The 22,638-nt window shown below is 34.3% G+C and overlaps 2 protein-coding genes and 2 long non-coding RNA genes across 5 annotated transcripts in view; 3 read left to right on the plus strand and 1 right to left on the minus strand.

Moving 5' to 3' along the window:
- The window catches only part of LOC125671450 (dual specificity testis-specific protein kinase 2-like), a 28,902-nt gene extending 16,840 nt beyond the window's left edge, over positions 1–12,062 (minus strand). The window contains exons 1-4 of the mRNA XM_048907203.2: positions 11,437–12,062; positions 9,638–9,759; positions 1,072–1,120; positions 64–213 (exon numbers count right to left, since the gene is read on the minus strand). Coding sequence (XP_048763160.2) covers positions 64–213; positions 1,072–1,120; positions 9,638–9,759; positions 11,437–11,670 — 555 coding nt within the window. The 5' untranslated portion in view covers positions 11,671–12,062. The remainder of the gene's footprint in view (positions 1–63; positions 214–1,071; positions 1,121–9,637; positions 9,760–11,436) is intronic.
- LOC130054203 (uncharacterized) lies at positions 841–9,395 on the plus strand. Its single transcript, XR_008802485.1, has 2 exons — positions 841–3,156; positions 3,478–9,395. It is a non-coding gene; the product is annotated as an uncharacterized LOC130054203 (long non-coding RNA).
- On the plus strand, positions 9,631–12,062 carry LOC130054204 (uncharacterized). The gene is made up of 3 exons (XR_008802486.1): positions 9,631–9,750; positions 10,240–10,296; positions 10,503–12,062. It is a non-coding gene; the product is annotated as an uncharacterized LOC130054204 (long non-coding RNA).
- A 2,023-nt stretch (positions 12,063–14,085) lies between these two features.
- LOC125671449 (ribonucleoprotein PTB-binding 1-like) overlaps positions 14,086–22,638 on the plus strand; it is a 30,773-nt gene continuing 22,220 nt past the window's right edge. Inside the window, exons 1-5 of one of the 2 annotated variants that reach the window (XM_048907202.2) lie at positions 14,086–14,306; positions 17,650–17,719; positions 17,904–18,125; positions 21,249–21,499; positions 22,571–22,638. The exon at positions 22,571–22,638 is cut by the window's right edge and continues 115 nt beyond it. In XM_048907202.2, the coding sequence (XP_048763159.2) occupies positions 14,112–14,306; positions 17,650–17,719; positions 17,904–18,125; positions 21,249–21,499; positions 22,571–22,638 (806 nt within the window). In that variant the 5' untranslated portion in view covers positions 14,086–14,111. The remainder of the gene's footprint in view (positions 14,307–17,649; positions 17,720–17,903; positions 18,126–21,248; positions 21,500–22,570) is intronic. The other variant, XR_007368653.2, reaches the window with a different exon arrangement.

Consider the following 22,638-nt stretch of genomic DNA (forward strand, 5'->3'; position numbering starts at 1 on the left):
TGATCACTTTCTATATGAATAACCTGCTTTACTTGATTGTATGGAACTTGAATGGCTGCTTACCTTTGACGTAAGATCCCTATGAAATATTCCTCTGCAATGTAAGTACTTCATTCCTCTGGCGATATCAGATGACAGATTTATCCGCAAAGTCCATGGCATCTCAACCTTCTCATCAGTAATCAGTCGGTCTAAGCTTCCTCCATTCATAAACTATTAATCATTATAAGTCAGACTCAGTAAATGTACAATGCTACTATATCAGGCTTAAAATTTTATTTGCTCTCATCTAAGTAAAATAAATCTGAAAAAGTTGTCTTTTATCATAATTATTTTTTGCTGTGGAATTTTGCAGATATGCATGTTATTGTCTCCTTGGTTTCTACAGCCATTTAAAGCAACAACTATTAATTATTGCAACTTCTTTCAAGGAAAAAGGATTTTGTACAGCTATCTTCCCAGATTTTTAATACAGAGACTGGGGAGGGCAAATAACTTGCTAATTTGATGAACTCTGCAAAAGATGAGGGTTTTCCCCCAGCTGATAATGAAATTTACTAACTATTATAGTGCCCCTCAACAAATTGGGATGAAATAAGATGGACAAAAGCAATTCATAGAAGAATCATGTAAAGTTAAAAATTGAAAAAAAAAACCTCTGAAATGAAACAATTATTGTCATGGAAAAACAATGATAATTTGAAAACTAAAATTTGCCTCTCCCTAAAGCATTTTCACATAATGAGAACTCTAATTCAGCATAATTTGATCTGTCATCATCTTACACAGGAGAGATATCCAGAAAGATTTTTTTATCAACAAAATGCAATTGTGCATTCTCATTTATTTATAAATATATTTATTATATTTGATTTTTTGTGCAACCTTAAACAACAGTTATTTTAAAATCATTTTTTTTTTATTACAATGCTGTTGTTCCTTCAAGAAATGCTTCAACCATGTGTAAATGTACATGTATATAACATAGAAAATACATTAACCAGACGCATGTACACTGAAAAGTAACAAATATGATGATTTAGAATATTTCTAGGTATTAAGAAAACTTACTTCAGTCAGAGCATGTAGCTGTCCCTCGTGTACACACACTCCTAGAAATCTAAAAGAGAAATTGTTTACCATTTCAATATTGAAAATTGCATTGGCTAAATATTCAGTCAAATCTAAACCATGCCAGTCGTCATAGGCTCATAGCTAAAAATGCATTTCTAATGTTAAAGAATCCACATTAGGATGACCTAAGGCAAAGGTCATGTCATAGGTGTTGATTCAGCAATATGACGTTCACCTCAAGGTCAAATTAACAGAATTAGTATGCATTTATATATGATAATTCAACTTTTACCAGTGCTGATAGAGTTGACAAACATCTCCAAAGATGCAATGAAACTGCGCTATGTGGCACTCAATTGTATAGACATTTATGCCATTTGAAAATGTTTGCATAAGAAATCGTATATAGCAAGGCCTTTTTTCAAATTGGACCCTGTTTCTGCATTAAAAATCTGAATCTTACTGGCAACATTTTTTGACAATGAATAAAATCACATCTCCTCTAACTGTTATTTACTTCTCCAGTGTAACGGTTAGAGAAGATCTGATTTTAATTAGATTGAAAGCAACTTTGAACCTTTTTAATTTTTACCCTTTAATAACTAAATTCACTACAATATGGCTATTTTAATACACTCCATAATGAAGTAACGGAATGGCCATGAACACCATAATAACCATACATTGGACTTCACCACTTTCATTATCCTTTGTAAATTGCCAATGATCTGCCATGATTTTATCAGCAAATGACATTCAATTTAGATAAAATAAGTTCTATACCCTACTTCTTAAGAGGTGATTAAAGTACTAGCATTTTAGCAAGTAAAACCCATGAACAAGTGACCTCATACGGCTATTAGGCTGTCAACAGGTAAACTTCTCTCCATTACATTTTGTTGTTCTGGACCAATGCATTTTAAGTAGGATGTAAAAGGAACATAAATAAAAAAGATCTAACACTTTACTCTCTTTGTATGTACATATTTTAAACAGGTGTCAAAAAACTTTTAATTTTCATTCACTTTCAGTTCTCCAACATGAACTATAATACTATATATATATCAAAATATGCCAGCCTTTATGATAATACAAAATATTATCTGAATACAATTTTTTTTCTTCTAAAAACAGACTCAAAGTTTAACACAAATACATATGCTTGTATTCATATACGAGTGTTGATGTCCGAATAAGACATTTACAGCATCCTGTTAAGACTAGAGCTGTTGTGTATTTAACTCAAGATGAATATATCTAGGTTAAGTGTAAAACTGCATCAACAAATCCACTTAATAACTTGACATGAATTAGTTTTAGCAAGAAGAATTTTATTATTAACAAGATTCAAGTGTGCTCTACTGTGAATAAAACCACGACTTCCATTTATCAAATTTTCACACAACCAGAGAAAACCGGCTCCCTCAGCAGACATTGGGAATTGTAATCATAATTCACACTTTTATATTTTTTTCCCTTCTCAATTTACTGAAAAATTACTTAATGAAAATATGTATTTTCATCATGCTCTGCAAAAGTTTATAATTCTAGGATGCACATCTGGTTTTCCTGCGTTATATCACTTAATAATAGATAAAGCATCACAAACACAAAAACATCAACATCTCCATCATTTGATGTCGACATTTGTTAAGTCATCGCTTGTTGTTTGTTGTTTGACCTTGACATGATGGGTGCCCGCTTCCCCCTGCTAACAGCAAGGCGCTTTACTGTACGATCAATGCACCAAGATCATCCACCCTTTCCTCCAAACATTAAATAGCTGGAGCTGATGACTCTTTAACAACAGAAAAAGCTGATCTGGCAACTGTGCCGAAAGTTGTTGCAAAATAAAATAAAAACCAAATTGTGGCAATTCTAGACAGTTCTGGGCACTACAGATAAGAATACTAGATGCAAAAACAATATCTGTTTAGTAATTGGCAGTTTCTGAAAACAAGCTTGGTACACCTTTAACAAATTACTGACACTGGTTAAAGTACCTCAGGAAACAAATGTTTACTTGACTGATTAGTAAATGAATTACCACTTTGGGATGGATATATTTACTGTTCAGTTAAGGTAGTACTCTACATCGTCATAATGGCTGACTTCCTTTAAAAACATGGATGAAAAAATCGATATCAGCAGTATTGGACTTTTCCTTTTCCATTTAAATACCTAGCCGAGTAGCTCAGTAGATTAAAATACCGACTGCTGAACTGTAGGTCGCAGGTTCGAGTCCAGCAGGGGTTTTAAATTTTTTTAGATTACCTTGTACTAAAACTGTATTTTTTGACAAAATAAAGTAAATTTGAAAATTTTCAAATTCAAAATATTGTTGTACATATTCTCCACTTTTAATCTACATCAAATTTCTCTGGTGTAGCGTACCTCCTTAAGTACTTTTCTTTGAATTGTCAACCACAAAATAAACCACATCTACATAGTTATTGTATAGTGAAATTTACACATTGAAAAGTATGTACCTTTCCAACATGTATATATAATTATCAATAATTTATCAAATTACTATGTAAATTGCCAGTTATTTTATGACAAAAACATATCAAAAACTTATCTTTAGTTCCTATAACAATTTTGGATACAGAGAGAACAGAAAGAAAATTTTACACTTCATATATTTACGATAAAAAAAAAAAAACAACTCTGAATAAAACCTACAACTCTTGTGTGTTACACTGTACTTTTACTTGTATCTCAGGGCACACAAGAAAAAAATATGTAGGACTCCAAAGTGAGATAGGACTCCAAAGTGTGATGGTCTGTGCCAAACCCGATGGTGTGACACACCAAAGTGCAATTGTCCATACTTATGCATCAAAGTGCTATAGTGTGACACACCAAAGTGCAATGGTTTGACACACCTTAGTGCGATGGTGTGAGATGAATTCCCAAAAGTGTGATGGAGTGATACGCCAAAGTCCGTTGATTTACAAAATTTAATGGACACAATGTGTACAGACTTCACCAACCGTTGATGTTTCACCAAAAGAATGTTTTGCATTATAACACCCCCCCCCCCACCCCCCCGAAATTTATTACATGTACATCACAAGTAATAAATGATCTGATTAAAGTATGTTTGGGGGAAGTAGATATTTCAACAAAAAATGTACTTTGCAGTTCTCACAATCCTCAACAGTGTAAACCTTGCCCTTGCTATTGTCGATGTCATTAATCACTCATGCCATCCTTCAATATCCCTAAGACGCTGGTGTCAGCAGAGAGAATCTTTGCTGGGCCAAACTGTTGTTGCAACTCTTCAGTTTGAAAGACATTACAAATGACGACATAATAACATGACGTCAAAAATGTTACTCTACCCCCACACCATCAGATTTTGAGTGTCAGACCATTGCACTTTGGTGTGGTGCACTTACAAATGACGGACCATCGCACTTTGGTGTGGTGCACCTACAAATGACGGACCATCGCACTTTGGTGTGGTGCACCTACAAATGACGGACCATCGCACTTTGGCGAGCCAGACCATCTCACTTAGGTATAGTGTGCCTATAGGAGAGGGACCATCCTACTTTGGCATAACCATTGCACTTTGGCGTCCGTAACGTTAACAAACCATCTCACTTTGGCGCAGACCTTCGCACTTTGGAGCGACCATCGCACTTTGGCGCAGATCTTTGCACTTTGGAGCAACCATCACACTTTAAATAGAGTCTTACAAATATATCACAATACATGACAATTTTATCTGGGAAATATTTGAATATATCATGATATATGCCTATATCATTATTACTTGTCTAGAATTGAATGTGTTTCTTCATTAACTCACATAAATACAGACTTCACAGATCTTTGAGTATACTGAAATTTGCAATTGTTTACAAAATTAAGCTATAGGTGGACAGTTGCTTTTCATTATTTCAGTATTTTGTTCAAAGCTCTGTGTGTCTTATAATTTCAGACCCAGGATTCTTCTGGTCATGCAGGTACAACTCTTAGGTTGAGCATCGTCAATGAGTGTAGATCAAAATTGCCCATCTATATGCCAATAATGGGAATAACCATTGTAGAATGCTTATAATACATATTAGATTGGACACCAGAATCCCCCGTGACAGACTTGACACTACAGTTTACACCGATTTAACAAGGTAATTAAGTGGGTAATACTTCAGTGATTTTTCTACATTTTTTACAAGGGTCCTGTGGCTTTCCAATTGGGAAAAATTGTCGACATTTCAGTCAAATTGGGTAAAATCAATTTTATCGTAAATAAGTTTTAAAATCATATCATAACATTATATCTTTATTTTACACATCTGATTTTCTTAATTCTTCTAAAATTTTCAACTATTCTATCCAAATCATCATTCTCATAACTCTTTGTTAAGTCGTATATATAATTCACATCAAATGTTTATTGTTTTGAAATACATTTTTCTTTCATAAATTTTATTATTGGGAATAATGCAAGCTAAATTGGGAAAAAATTGACAATTTTTAGGAGGGGAAAGGGACGAAATTCGGACCAAAAATGGGCCTTAAAAATCATTGTACTTATCACAGTTTGTTTCAAAATTCACTCAAACTCATGTACAAAATACAACTTAAATTTAGCTCAAACCTTGTAATACAAAAACTGCAATATTTATACAAGAAAAAAATTAATGATGAAAATATACTCTAGAATGACCACAGAAAATATCTACCATTTAAAATCAATTATCAAGCCCTTAGGTATACATAACTGGTCGTGTGCAATATCAAAATAGACAGTGACTGCTCCTTTTAATACCAAACACTTGGCATTTAGAAGTGAGAGTTGCAGATCTTTAAGATGAGACCTTAAAATTGATAAATCATGCTAGTCTTGGGCATAGTGCATAGGTGACAGGTCTTATGAAAACTTCACCTACAAGCTGGCTATGTCTGTTAGCATACTTGATTCTAACGATCCGGCGCATCCAGGTTAATCGACGATGACCGGCGACACACTTGATTGTGAGCCAGAATTGCACACGCATCCCGCAGGGTAAGCCGATTGAGCAAAATTTTGATAGGCGAAGGCGGCTTCAAGCTGGCATCCTTGGAGACAGTTAGTATCGAGAGTTGCTTATTCTAAGACAAAATGTTTTTAATTTTCACACTGGTGAAATAAACATGATTTGTAAATATGTTGGTCATTTCTATGCCGAATAATGTTTAGACAAAAGAAGGTCAACATTTTCATTACTGTACTGCAGCAGGGTCACTTGATTCTTAGCACGTCGCCGGGTATACCTGACTTAGCTTGATTCTTAGCGCGTCGCCGGGTATACCTGACTTGATTCGGCCGGATTTTTTCAGAATCAAGTATGCTATCTATTATATCCGTGTGAAAAATTCTCAATAGGATATATTTACATTACCAATTTTTTGCCTTTCATATCTTTACCAATTGTAATGACAGCCATTTCCTCATGAATGTGATGCAGTTGTGAACAATGCACGTATGAATCTTGATATAGTATGTCTATTTTAACAGCTGGGAATTCAGACAGAAATGAAAGCAAAATAAAAATTGAATTTCATTTTTGAAAACGCATGAGAGTATGAATTGCAACGCTTCAAGCCGGCACACTTTTAATGAAGCGCTAACATACTTCATGTAGTGTGCCGGTGTGAAGTGCCACATTTCATACCCTCATGCATTTTCAAAAAAGTAAAACAAACAAGCAAGAGATGTTTTGTAAAACATATATGCTCCCCCATGGTGCAAAATTGAAAAAGGGTTATACACATGCATCATTTAACTGATAGTAGTATCACCAATTCAAAATATTGAGCAGACAATATCTTCCTATGTCAAGAGTGGATTGACCATGTGACCTAAAAATCAAAAGGGGTCATCTACCCCTTATACTGTACAAGTGTACCAAGTTTGGTGTCAATCAAGCAAATAATTCTTAAAATATAGGAGACAATATATTCCTATGTCCAGTTTGATGCTTGACCTTTGACCAAGTTACCTCAAAATCAATAGAGGTCATCTTCTCCTAAAGATGTACCAGTGTACTAATTTTGATGTCTGTCAAGCAAAGGGTTCTCTAGACATTGAGTGGTTAGTATATTCCTATGTCCAGTTTGACCCTTGACCTTTGACTACAAGAAAACTTTGGATAGTCTGACCATACATATTTTTTGCCTTTTGGACATATGTATTTATACAAATCACATCTTTCATAATTAAATCATTTCATGCCAATTTGATAAACTCTTTTAAGGTGTAGTGAGTCACCTTAAAGTATTGCATATTTATATACCATATTATGTATCAATGTATTGTATCAATCACCTCTATATTGTAATGCACTGATATATCCTTACAACCTTACTTCTTACTAAACACTTGATAATGTAGACCACCTTCATATAACAATTAACAACAACACCACTGCAACTCTGTCTTTGATATGTCTCAGGGAAATATGAACAATTACGGTATCTACCTGACCTACCCTAAACCCAGATCTATCAAAATGGCCTACTGTCAGGTGTCAACATGTTTTAATTCCAAACAGCATGTTTTGCTCACACCCATTTTGAATTTCCTGAACACTACATGACAATAAGGATGTGAAATACGAATCTTGAACTCTCGCATGTGTTGAAATGTGTTCTGAAAAATGTGGGAGCTTCCTTATGGAGGAAAAGTACACTTTAACCCTAGACACCACACAAATAGCATACCAGGTTCTAGACATATATACAAATTTACACTTATGAATAAGTTTAGTTTGGGTGTAATTGTAATTTATTTATTTCCAATTTTGAGTCTAGAGGGCTTACAAAGATTACAAAGTTCACATACATAAATCATAAACATGATAAGAGTGATTATCCAAAAGATAGATTAATAGATAACACGTGATTATTAATTGTACATGAAGCTAAAATTGGGTGGGGGTTTTTTTTGTAGACGTTCAATATTGAGATTTAAACTATGATGCATGTACGAACAATCATGTCAGCTCACTTAAGAAATAATCATTTTAAAATACAGAATTCAGTTACAAATGCTTATGAATGTACCAGTATGTCATTGAGGTAAAAAGTAGATCATGGATGTTTTTGTTTACAAATTCCTCAGCAGAATGTCCTAAACCACATGAACCAGGTGCAATTATTGATGTGATAAGGGGGAAGTTACCAATCATAAGTCTGCCAGCAGGATTCCGTCTATAGGTGTCCTTACGACTCCTTAGTGTGTGCTTTCATTGGCACTAATAATTGTGTATGTGGTGAAAGAAAGATTTTCATTCTCTTATACAAGACTTAAGCTATATTTCTATTCTCTTATACAAGATTTAAGCTACATTTTTTCTCCGACTTGCAGGAATGATATATTGTATAAAGTTATTCATTCTTATTCGCTGTCAAGGACAATGGTATTGAAATTCCCAAATATCTTCTGGACAAGATTTAGGCTCTATTTCTCAACCCCCCCTTTTTGGTCACTGAACATGCTGAAGGGAACTTTGCAAACACACAATTGTAAAACATAAAAGAACAATCAAATAGAAATTCCAAAAGTTTTCATGTACAAGATTTAACTTCATTTTTCAGACTTGAAGGAACTATATCATTTATAGCATCCTTGGTTACCGATGAAAGTTCATGGACAAAGGGTGGGGAATTTAAAATATTTTGTATGCAATAATTCACGAAGAATAACACAACCATCATGAATTAAAACTAAAGGATGCATGTTATAGAGCAAGAGTTGGAAATTCTAAAAATCGCCTAATGTAGCCAATAATAATAATAAAAAAAGACAATACAATCCTAGTGCAAGTCATCAAGAACAAATCAAAACCTCAGTGGATCTCCAACATGTGATCAACAAACTGCCAAGATGTCTTAATCCAATGAACTAATCAGAGACTGAGAGGTGATGAAAAAAAAGAATATACTTCTAATTTTATTTCTGCCACATTAGTGTACTTTCATTTGAAAATTGTGAATACCTATATTCATCCTTATTAAAGCTTCATTTGTCATCCAAATTTTATCACACTTGTAGGAATGGTAATTCGTATTTGTAGAATTGGGTCCTATCAGTTTTAAGGTTATTTGTATAAGGTCAAGGGCACTGTCAGGGTAATTACCTTGTAAACTACTTACTACTTTTTGTTGTGTGGTTTGTATCTGACCTCAAATGCATCTGTAAGGATGTTATTTAAAACCAAGAATATTGATTCATGCTGGTTTTCAAATTTAAACGTAGGTCTTGGTCACTGGAATGAAAATTCCAAAATTCTTTCTGTTTCTGATTTCAACATAGCATTTATGATATGCCATGTTGTAAGGGGTTAACCTGCTTAGTGGAACTCTAATTTCACATGCATTTGAAAACAAAATTGCATATAAAGAAACTTCATATTCATCATTAGTTTTGCTTTCCAGTAGGTGCAGTCAGCATGTTATTTCTTCATACATTGCATGTGTTGGAATAGCATATATGTATATAAGAATGGTTTTACAAGAGTTTGTTTTAAGAGTCACATTCACTGTTTATAATTGCAGGTGGTACCTTAAGATGTTGGAGTTGGACAAGCGATTCATGAGCTGGATCTCCTGAAGCATGCTGTAGCGGTTGCTGGAGTTAATGTTCATTTTTAATGCCATCACCTGACCAGTTGACTTGTGAGTGACCTTTACAAGAAAATAACAATTATAAATGTAGGATACAACAACAATTAATTAACACTAAGCGCTGTAATGAGACACATATTTACACTGTCTTGCACACTGCCATAATATGTACACACCTTTATTCATGATATGTACATGTACATTCTTCATGTGTAGATTTCCTAACTAATTCAGTACATCAAAATTTATGTCTATTCTTATTCTAATTTATTAGTGAGTGAACTTTTAAGATGACTAATAAAACCCTTAACTATGTACATGTACCACAAGTGGCATAAAATAAATCATTTCTATCAAAATACAAATACAAGACCAACACATGCATTATAATGTATGTCCTGGGTGTGTATATATCTATATATACCTGTAAATACATGTGTATATATATAATGTTTATTTGTATAAATTAAGAAAAATAATTTCATGACAGTTACAAGTCACAAGAAAATCTGATATGTGATGTATATTATTTATTGTCAGTGTGTCAAGACTGTTCATGCATTCTCGTCAGCCTTCTCCTAGTGACTGATCTCTGAAGTATGTCTACCGAGATAAAAGTTTGATTCAACCCCTCTGAGATTATATGTACTAAATCTACAAAGGCAATTTATTCTTTTTTGCCCATCTTTTTCATTAAAGTTGTTTATACAAATAGCTATATCAGCTGGCAAATTGTGCATTTCTGACAGGTAGCCATTTCTGTGTTGTCGAGTCAAGCCTACACGTACTGTATCTACTTACAGAAGACCACTTTGTTCTATGGCAAAAACAGATTCATCAGCCCTATGCCTGTCACTTGACAGTAGAGAGGAGATATGTGAGAGAGGATTACATCACAAACATCCAGACTGGGGGAGGAAGAACCTCCACTATCTAGTTGTGACTAGTACAGTACTTTATATCATGTACTTATGTATCGAATTGCGTCGACACTAATTTGAATGACAAGCATATCTTTCAAAGATGTGTAAATCATTCAACCACTGCTACCTAATGATATATGCACAGGTACTACATGTATACAGTACAATAGCTGTAATAGATAAGTCACTTAATATCATTTTTTTTTTATATCTTAAGTTGTTTATTTAACCCTAATAACTGGCTCAGCACAGAAAACTCTTTTCATCTGGAGAAATCAGTAAACTTTCAAATTTCTGACTTTTTTTCCACATTAGTACTATTCTACATGACATATATATGAATCATTATATTGCTTCAAGATATAAATGCATAATGGAGAAAAAATAGTTGGGCCAATATGAAAAAGAAAACCAGTGTTGGATAATTAATACATACATATGTAAGTAAGTTAATTTGACCCATGGGATCTGGCCAACACTCATAGACCCAAATACTTAATTAACACCAGCATTTAACAGTTTTACAACTATGAGCTCCTAAAAGTAATTTAGATCATTGACTTTATGATTTAGCAAAATATAATTGTCAGAAAATGAAAAGTATGTCCTTTAAGCTTATCATCAGTACATTTGCTGTAACTTCAATCCTCACAAGATGTATATTGTTGGCAAAAGTACAAATATTCTGATTTTCTGATGGGATAACAAACTAATTATCATAAAACTAAATACCAAAGGTAAACTATTTCTCCTTTGAAACATTGTAATACAATGCATTCTGTACATTATTTAAAGTTAGCATAATTCAAAATACCTTGAAGACTTCAGCAAAGAATCCCTGTCCAACCTTTTCCAAAATGAAATCATCTAGCCTTGTCAAGGCAGATACTGCATGTGTCAGGGCCTGGAATGATTTTGATGAGGTCGGATGAAAAGTTTCCGGAGAATTTTCTTTTTCCTCTGCCCCTGAAGGGACGTAGTCCCCCTCCGCAATGGTCCGGGATCTCCGCAAGCTGGGTTTTGCAGAAGCCATATTCTCTATCAACATTATGACCTCTTCTCGAAACGAGAAAGAGTTCGAAAATATGCACTCCGTATCATGTCATTTTTTACGAGTTTGCAATTTCTATATATAATGTTCGTAAATGTTGGTTATTCTGCTTAATGCATAATCAGGGAAGTGAGCAAATGTCATTGGCCCTGTGCCAACTAAGTACCCGGCAAAATTTCTTTTTCGTCACGAAAACATCCGTAATCTGAACACGATTTAAACACTTGTCTGCTTATCATATTCCACAATTTATCATGTCACAGTAAAATTAGTGTCCAAAATATTGATGGCAAAACACTATAACATATTTTAATCATGCCGTTCAAGTCAGAAACATTTCACTTCGCAATGTTTACCTCTACTTTCCACAAGTGTAAACTTTCTACTGCATCATGGGAAAAACTAAAACGCAGACCAAGAGCAGTACCTACAATCCGGACGCCACCCCCATCCCAAATATAAAATTTTCAATAATATATAATAAAATAGAATTTAAAATAACAGTATTTAGGACAGGTTTTTAATTATTTATGTCACTCTCGCATGAAAACCATAATTATATTCGATATCATTCTGTAGCTTAGAAGTGTTAACTAGCACTGCTAGGATGAATATATTTATCACATAGTATATTTCATGCCAAAAATAAGCAACAAATTCTAAAGGTTTTCACTCTTAATGTTCGATTTGAATAACAAAAAATAAGTATCATCTCTCTCTCTCTCTCTCTCTCTCTCTCTCTCTACGACGAAACCCGTTAAGTGAGGACGGACGTCCTCACAATGTCTGGAAGAGAATACATGGATATGTTATTGTAAGGGCAAAAATGTACTGTGTTATAGCTATAGGGACACCTATAAAAGTTTAAATAATACTCTCTTTCGAATTGTGGGGGAAAAAAAAGATTTTCAGAGAGAATTCATATTAGTGAGAACATGTCCCAACACCACTTAATTGTCCTCACTAATCTAATATTTTGTGATCTACATCTTTCACATGCTGTGGATCACGTTTATGGGGACATAATTTTGTCCTCATTGTGTCCTCACAACTTCTGTCAAATGCATGGTTAAAATTTTCCGCACTTTACACGTTTTATCATTCCCCTCAGACTGCCCCCCCCCCCCCTCAGACTGCCCCCCCTCTCTCTCTCTCTCAATACTTTATTAACTAAAATACAAACAAAAATACACATTTATTAGGGTCGGCGTAATGAGGAATAACTCTTAAACTAACTTTGTTGATAAGCCGTTCTAATCTCACGATTTTATAGAAGCCGTTTAATGTTCTTTGATCATGAATTCATCAAAATAATAGGCATGGAACAGGATTTTTTTAAGGATCTGTTGGGGGCCGAAATAAGGCCCCATTCCCAATGCTAAAAAGCAGGTATTTTTCCCGTTTCCCAAACAATGAAAAGAAATCAAGCAGGGTAGCCTTATTGTTCATAAATCTCCTTCACAGGCCCACAGATTACAACGTTTGCTTCAAAATTGGTAAGTAAACCTAATTTTTTGGCCTCTGCTTATTTGATTGAGGTAAGCTTTGACCAAATTGAAAGTCAGAAGGAGCCTTAATGCACTCTAGATTGGTTTTCTCCCTATTTCTTTGTATGAAACAATTTTCCCAATTTCAAGCAAATGTCGCTATCAGTTTCCCAATTGGAAAGGCACAGGGCCTGAAATCAAAATCCTTTGAAAAATTGTTCATAAATTAATCAAAGTTATCCCGAAAAATCACAAATATTGCTCAAAACATAGGCATATCACTAGTTTTTGTAATAAAAACAATACCAGAAACCTAATGACCATGCACTGGTTAGAAAAGTCTTTTAACCCATCATTGTTCCCTACAACATCTGTCTAAGCCCCCTTTCCCCCTCGTACTAGACTGGAATTATAAATATCTACCTCAGATATACTACACCATTTAAACATGTAAAAAAAAAATTGTTTCATTTCTATGTAAACAGCTAGATAGGGACACATCCACTAGTTGGTATAAGCGAGAAACATTGTTTTTCAAGAAAGAAAAAAAATGGGGGGGGGGGGGGGTCACAGCCAGTAGAAGAGATTGCTTGACGTCTGAAAATTCTTGACAGTCAGAAATAAATGAATAGTAAAAATGATTTTTGGAAAGAGTAAAATGAGTAGTTCTCAAAACCTCCTAAAGCATAAGGATGGATCCGTGTGGGCCGGTTCTTACATTCCCACTATCATTCACTACTACTGGTAAAAAAAGGGGGCAGTCAATAAATCGAATTTTACATGTAAAAATAACCAAAAAAAAAAAAGGGGGGGGACACACCCTGTTATCTATTGTATGTCCCTATTACAAACTGTAGTGATTTTCAGTTGAAACTCATGAAAATGCAGTGAATTTACTTATCCGGAATAATCCATATCCGTTTTTGATTTTAAAAATTACAAACCACAAAGATGGCGACGACCAGCAGTGGTACAAAAAACCCAGATACAGACGAGAAGAACATTGAGAAATGTTCGATTTTAACACCAAACCAAACAAACAGTACAGAAGAAAAATCTCCCAATGAGCTTTTACAAATGTCAATGGAAGAATTTTATAGAGATCGACCAATATTGATCAGCAACCTGCCAGTGACTGCAAATGAAGTAAGATGGTTTCTTTCACAAGGGTTTGTTACCGGCTTGTAAATAATATGTATACGGTGTGACCGTTGGACCGAGCAAAGCATGAAATGGTCATTGGCGTGTCCCAAGTGGTAATCATAATTCCGTCAAGTACGGTAGATAGTGTTAAATCTTGGATCTAGAGAGGGCACACATATCATATGTTCAAAAGGGCACTTTTCGTCGCGGCAAGACAATTTGGGGGCACTTTCACTGTATGCTAGTAATAGAATGATCATTTAGCCTCTTTAAAAGTTAATACCTGCTGCCTTGATTTTAAACTTTTCAATCAACCTTGTGAAATAAAGAACAATTGTTTATCAGGTCCAGTCCAAAGACTATTTCTACCTACGTAGCTACTTATAGCTACCTAGGTATTTAAACCTACTGCAGGTAGCTATTTTTAACTACTTTTCCCTTTACTTGCATTTGGAGGCCAAACGCAGGAACAGCGCAATATGGGGTGTACCAAATTTCTTGATTCACTTACACTGACGATGAATACCACAAAAATATTGGACAAAAAATTATTACTTTCTAACCTTTTAAATTTGCATCAATAACTGCACCCTCTTCCATTTTCTAGGAGCTTATGATCAAAGCTATGTGGTAAGAAGTTTAGAATGTCTCACAAATCTGTATTAATTTTAAAGTTAACCTTCATGCATTTTTTGGGGGCGATCTCAATATTAAAGGGGTTTATATGGGGACAACAGCTCCACAGGATCCGCCTATTTATTGAACGCGGGAAATAAAACACAAGGCGATGTAAACTGTGCATTGTGACGTCACATTTAGCCTCAACTTTTTTTCTCTTTTTCAAAGCAAACAATTATAAACAACAACAATACATCCCGTATGCAATTAAAAAGGCCGTTAAAACTAAACAAAATTAATCAATAAATTCAAAATTGTAAAAAAGTAACCAGAAACTCATGAACTCGTTCATCTATTTAGTCATATTACTGTTTTTCTATTTGATGATTGGCTATAAACTGTAACAATAATAATCATACCATTCATTTTTAACAAACTGGGTGTTTGGATTACAAATTACACGTCAGTCTTGTATTTTTGGCATTCAAAATTAAAACACGAATAACTTTGGAAGCAATTAATGAACAAAGCAATATGGCAGAGCCCATATGGATCACAAAATTTCCAGTGACTGTATGTAGAGATGATCTCTATTGATTTGCTGATTTTCTCATTTTCTATTTTACATACGTGTTACCTTTAGAGCCTTGCTTCACGGACGGGCCTTTGGCCTGTCTGAGCTTCACTCGGTATTAAGATTTAAAAAAAATAGACTAATGAATGAATTCTAAAAATCAACCCTTCTATATCTTACAATTGACTGTCATTGATTTGTTTTTCAAACGCAATTTTTTTAAATCCAGTACAATATTTAGCTATATATAGCTTTAAAATGTATACGGTGTGACCTTTGGACTGAGCGAAGCATGACATGGTCATTGGCGTGCCCCAAGTGGTAATCATAATTCTGTTAAGTACGGTAGATTATGATTCATTAAAATATATATATTTTTATGAAATTTTCCTTGCGCTAAACACCCAGTAACATCTCAATATTAAAGGGGTTTACATAGGGACAACAGTTCTACTGGATCCGCCTATTCATTGAATGCGGGAAATAAAACGCAAGGCAAAGTAAACTGTGCATTGTGACGTCACATTTAGTCTTGACTTTTTTTCTCTTTTTCAAAGTAAACAATCATAAACAACAACAATACATCCCGTATGCAATTAAAAAGTCCATAAAACTAACGAACATGTTTATACTTTGAATTAACCACAAAACTGTTCTTATTAGAGATTAGATAAGTATGATGGAATCTGATTGCGTATCCAATTATCGATTATTCTATTGATCCTCACCGACTTCTATTCAATGCAGAATTGCTGAATATAGAATAAGGTAATTGTTGCCTTAAAAACAAGTTTTAAACTAATCTTGACAATTTTGAATCAAAATTCTTTCTGAGAATGAAATTTTTCCTCTCAATGAAATTCAATTTTTATATTTTTAGAAATTGATTTGATAAAATGTTTGAAATAGCTCAATCAAGCAATTTCGTATAAGCCTTTATATAGCTGTATAGCTTGATCAAGCTATCCTAGCTAAATATGGAGATTTGTACTGGACCTGTTTACAAGCAAGCTCCTATGCCCCCTAAGGTTTCTTACCGTACTGATGGGTATTCATTGTTAAATTAAGTAAGCTATCATATTTCTATTTCAAATCAATATAATTTTTTGAAAAAATCTAAGCATATTGCACCATGAATGTCAAATATCGAGACGTGACAGAGGTTATCTCAGGAGCGTCGTTTAACCCAAGCTTTGACATTTACTAGACCTGACCTTACATTCACTAGCCCTGGCCAACTTTCCAGAAAAAAACCTGATAGTTTCTCATTATTTTTGAAATACTTAACACAACTGACAAACGTTAAGTTTGAACTAAAACATATGTCTCATAAAAGATATTTTAACTTCATCATTGATGTTTTTATTTTAAATACAACATTTTCCGTTTCTTCAAATTCTACCTGGCACGGAAATTCTTCAGTCCATTTAAAATAAAATGACCCCGAGCGTTTTTAAAAAAAAAATCTATTTCAGAAGCATGCTTTGTTTCTTCCCTACCTTTTCTTTTTTTTTTCTCGCTCGGGACATCTTTCTATGAGGATGAGAAGTCACATTTGAATTGTTGTTTACGATGTAATTTATTAATTTCATAAACACTTTCTTATATTTAATTCAAATAAACTAGTTTTTGAATTAAAATGAATTAAATTCATTTAAGGAATGACTTTAATTCTGGGGCATATTATACGAGTATAACCTGGTTTGGGTCATTTTACGCTTCATAATCCGTGAGTCTTGGCAATTTTTAAAATTCCTTTTTATTTTAAGGTATGTTGTTGGAAAGGATATATATGTGTGCTCTATTAATAGAAGTATATATTATTTGAGTTTGAACAATACACATATCAACATTTGGACATGAGTTACATCCGTTTGGGAGGCCAGCCAAAATGTGAATTATAGCTAATTATTAAGTTTTCATACAAATTAATGGGTTTCCCACCTTTGAGCATTATTGAATTTACTGCAATTGATGAAAGATTAACAAATGCCAAAGTTATAGATCAGAAAATTACAAAGGCCAACATACGGAAATATGATTATTTTTTTCCCTCAGGAGATGGTGAACAAGGGACGTAACTTGTGTGAATTGTTGATGCATGTATTGAAAACAACCATTTCACATACATAAGACATTTATCTTTTTTTATAGGATGATCTAAATGTACTTTTGGGCGCATACATAGCAAAGAGCATAGAAATAATTCCTGGTCAAAGAAAAGGTCTGTGATCATAGATATTCATGCTTTTATTGAAAGAAATTACGTATCACTTTGCAATGAAAATTTATATAAAGTTGTTACAATGATTCATAAAATAAAATATGAATTTTCGCAATACACAATATCAGATCTCTTTTTTAAAAATCCACAACATCACAATATGTGTATGTTTGCTTTTTTCCAGCCCTGGTTGTACTTGAAAGTGGAAATGAAATTGAACAGTTGTTGCTAGATTTACAAAACACCAAATTCCAGGACTGTGTAATAAGTGTAGATCGATGTGAAACAGAGAAACTTCTGTGCTGTGCACATCTACCTTGTGATTACACTCTACAAAAATTCCGGGCTCTTGTATCACCGTTCTGCACTGTCAAAAAATGCTTCCTCTACAGGGGTCAAACAACAAGTAAGTTTCCTTGTTGTGCTGTCTTTATTCCATTGATAATGAAAATATGAAATTCAAAATGCAGTATTGAAAATTTTGAACCTTTAGAAAACCATTTTCAACATTGGCTCTGTCTTAGTTGACAATGGTTTTCTCAGAGTTAACATTTTCAGTGGTACCCTCATGCACTGTTTGTGTTATTAGACTGAATATTAAACATTTATTAGATTTATAACAAAGCACAAAATTAAACTGAATTTCATTTTTAGCTCACCTGAGCTGAAAGCTCAAGTGAGCTATCCTGATCACCTTTTGTCTGTTGTCCATCTTGTCTGTAAACTTTTCACATTTTCATCTTCTTCTCCAGAACCACTGAGGCAATTTCAAACAAACTTTGTACAAATCATCCATGGGTGAAGGGGATTCAAGTTTGTTCAGATGAAGGGTCATGCACTCTTCAAAGGGAAGATAATCACTAAAATGCAAAAATAAGATGGGTCATATAAAAATCTTCTTCTCAAGAACCACTGGGCCAGGAAACTTCAAATTCATATGAAAGCTTCCTGACATAGTGCAGATTTGAGTTTTTAAAATCATGGCTCCAGAGGATAAGGTGGGGCCACAATAGGGGATCAAAGTTTTACATATAAATAAATAGGGAAAATCTTCAAAAATAAGATGGAGTCATATAAAAATCTTCTTCTTAAGAACCAATGGGCCAGAAAAACTGAAATTTACATGAAAGTTTCCTGACATAGTGGAGATTCAAGTTTCTAAAAATCATGACCCTGGGGATATGTTGGGGCCACAATAGGGGATCAAAGTTATATGTGTATATAAGACCACACCAATTTGTAAAATAGTTCTTCGGATTTTCAAACAAAAAAAGTGAGGCGAGAGGGCGAAATTATTTTACAAATATTTTTAATTTTGGAGATAAAAATTATGAGGCGAGCGAATACAAGAAATATAAATATTTTTAATTGAATTAAGTGTGATTTTAAAAAGCGGGCGCCTAAAAATAAAGATCTAAAATCATCAGATATCATTTGTTTACCACATAAACTTAATATTTTTCAACTTTGTTGATATAGTTTACAATAAATAAGAAGTATTTCAGGTTTCAAAGACTTATTTTCTTTATACCTAATACATGTACTTTGCAACATTAACTGATAAGGTCTTTTTGAAGAATTTTATTTAAGTTTCATTTCTACAAACTTTCGATTCAGAGATATTCATATAGCTAGGGACACATCCAATTTTGACATTCATTGCAAATACAATATCCATTGCATCGCTTTGAGCATTTTCTTGAATTTTGATATGACATCACCAAACCTTTTGTGAATTTGTCGTTAACTGTTGGTCCGGTTTAAAATAGTCATCGATCAGTACCCCTTGCTTGTTGTAAGAGGCGAATAAATGGGGCGGTCCTTCAGATAGGACTGCAAAAACTGAGATCCTTGTCACAGTAGGTGTGGCACGATAAAGATCCCTCAGTGCCATAAGCGCTGAGCATAGGCCTAAATTTTGCAGCCCTTCACTGGCAATGGTAACGTCTTCATGTGAGTGAAATATTCTCAAGAGAGACTTCAGTCAATATATAGGCTAATCAAACAATCAATCATACGCTATCAATGTTCTCCAAATAGTGGCATTGAATAGCGCTTCAAAAGTTTCATCGTCTTCCAGTTCGATTCCAGCATAAGGAACAACTTCCAATCCAGTGTTATGAAGTATCGTACATATTAAGATAGACATCATGAATAACTTAACCGTATTACACTGTTAGGAAATGTCTCGAGAGCCCGCGCTTCTGTCATTTGTCACCATATACATCAAGGTTATTTGTGCGCTTGTTGTAAAAACTTATAAAAAATATTTACGGATATTTTTGAACACGTGGGTGGATATTATTTTTTGATAATATTATAATTTGGATTTGTTACAAATAGAAGCGGCGAATCCGACGAACTAGATTACAAATTGGCATGGCCTAAAGGATATCTTTAAAAATCTTCTAAAGAACCAATGGACCAGAAGATGGAGATTTACCTGAAAGCTCCCTGATATAAAGTAGATTCAAATTTGCTCATATCATGGCCCCCAGGGGTAGGATAGGGCCACAATAGGGGATCAAATTTTACATGTGAATATATGGAGAAAATCTTTAAAAAATTTCTTCTCAAGAAGCACCAGGCCATATGAGTAGAGGTTTAAGTGAAAGCTTCCTAATTTAGAGTAGATTCAAATTTTTTCAGATCATGGCCCCTGAGGGTAGGGTGGAGTCACATAAGGGGGTCAAAGTTTGACATGCTCATATATAAGAAAATCTTCTTCTCCAGAACCACTGGGCCAATTTCAATCAAACTTGGAACAAATCATCCTTAGGTGAAGGGGATTCAAGATTGTTCAAATGAAGGGCCATGCCCACTTCAAAGGGGAGATAATTACAAAAATGCAAAAAAAGAATGGGGTCATTTATATAACTTCTTCTCAAGAACCACTGGGCCAGAAGAGATGAAAGTTTCATGACAAAGTGGAGATTCAAGTTTGTAGAAATCCCTGGGGTTAGGAAGGGGCCTCAATAGGGGATCAATCTTTACATGCAAATGTATAGGGAACCAAACTTGGTACAAAGCATCCTTGGATGAAATTTGTTAATATTAAAGGTAATTTCCGGCTACTATGGCCAATGATATTTGATGAATTTGTAGTCAAGTTTAATAATTAAGTTTGATAATTAATGAATTTTTAGTCGTTACCTTTAAAAAGTTTTCTCTGAACTAAGCTGCTTGTATAACGATAGTTTTGCTCAAGCTTGTTTATTGCTAGGAACTGCTGTTCAGGTGAGCAATGTGGTCCATGGACCTCTTGTTTATGATATCACCTATTGTGAAATAATGCTTTCAATTCATAGATACTATCATTCTTGAGGGTGTGGCTTTTTCTCCTATAGGGAAATATTATGATTTTTCAAAAGTTTCTCAGCCAATCAGATTTGAGGATTTTACATGAAAGTATATTATAAATCATGTCAACCTTTTTAATGTCATCCAGTGGAAAGAGTCCATGGACTCCAATGTATGAAAATTAAAATCATATTATTTTATTTCAAATTTTTCATGCATTTTAAAACAGATGACTTTAAATGGTATGGTGTGGTGGAATACAGTGCTGCCCTCAGTCAGATCGCGAGCATCCGCATGGAACTGGATTGGCGATCTGTAGAAGGACACCATGTGCATTGTGATTTTCTGGACAAGAGTCTCTCCTCCTACAGGAAACTGAACTCCAAATGTTTGTTTGTGGACAATCTGCCCAAGGATTTTACCAACACTTCAGAGTTTAGAGATATTTTCAGTGCATCATCTAGTCCCCTTTACTGTCAGGTATTTTCACCATTGAGGGAATTGTTGAATTAAGCCACTTTTTGTCACATGTTCTTTCAGGTTTTTGCTATAAATTTTGTATAAAGTTCATAAATTGTAATCTTTAGTTCTTGACCAGGCATTGCTAACAATGCCATGTTTGATGACCTTTTGACCTAGACATTGATCCTGGACTCACTGTCACATTATCAAAAACATCTAACATTGCTTATAACCTCCTAACTGGAAGTGAGGGGGGGGGGGGGGGGGGGGGGGGGGCTGTAGTATTAGTGGTTGTAATCATCTAACATTGCTTATAACCTTCTAACTGGAAGTGAGAGGGGCTGTAGTATTGGTGGTTGTAATCATCTAACATTGCTTATAACCTCCTAACTGGAAGTGAGAGGGGCTGTAGTATTGGTGGTTGTAATCATCTAACATTGCTTATAACCTAACTGACTGAAAGTGAGAGGGGCTGTAGTATTGGTGGTTGTAATCATCTAACATTGCTTATAACCTAACTGATTGGAAGTGAGAGGGGCTGTAGTATTGGTGGTTGTAATCATCTAACATTGCTTATAACCTTCTAACTGGAAGTGAGAGGGGCTGTAGTATTGGTGGTTGTAATCATCTAACATTGCTTATAACCTAACTGACTGAAAGTGAGAGGGGCTGTAGTATTGGTGGTTGTAATCATCTAACATTGCTTATAACCTAACTGATTGGAAGTGAGAGGGGCTGTAGTATTGGTGGTTGTAATCATCTAACATTGCTTATAACCTCCTAACTGGAAGTGAGAGGGGCTTTTGTATTAGTGGTTGTAATCATTGTTGTAAGGCTTTTCCAGGCAGTAATGCTATTTTTGACAACCTTGTCATTAACCTTTGACCCACATAGGGAAAACTATAAAAGGATCTTTATTTTAACATTTGAACTAATTGTAATATCTGAGGCACAGCCTTTCCAGTGGTTTATGTAATGGGAAATGGTTATTGTAGGATGTTCTGTTGCTAAAGGCATTCATGTTTCACAAACACATCTGGTTCCTTGTAACAAATTCAGTTGAACTATATTTGTATTTGTATCTTCTAGATTGTAATCAAAGATGGAAAGTCCTTGGGTTATGGAATCATTGAGTATCGGTCTTGGCAAGAAGCTGA

Source organism: Ostrea edulis, chromosome 4, assembly GCF_947568905.1.
Source record: "Ostrea edulis chromosome 4, xbOstEdul1.1, whole genome shotgun sequence".
Classification (NCBI taxonomy): Eukaryota; Metazoa; Mollusca; class Bivalvia; order Ostreida; family Ostreidae; genus Ostrea; species Ostrea edulis.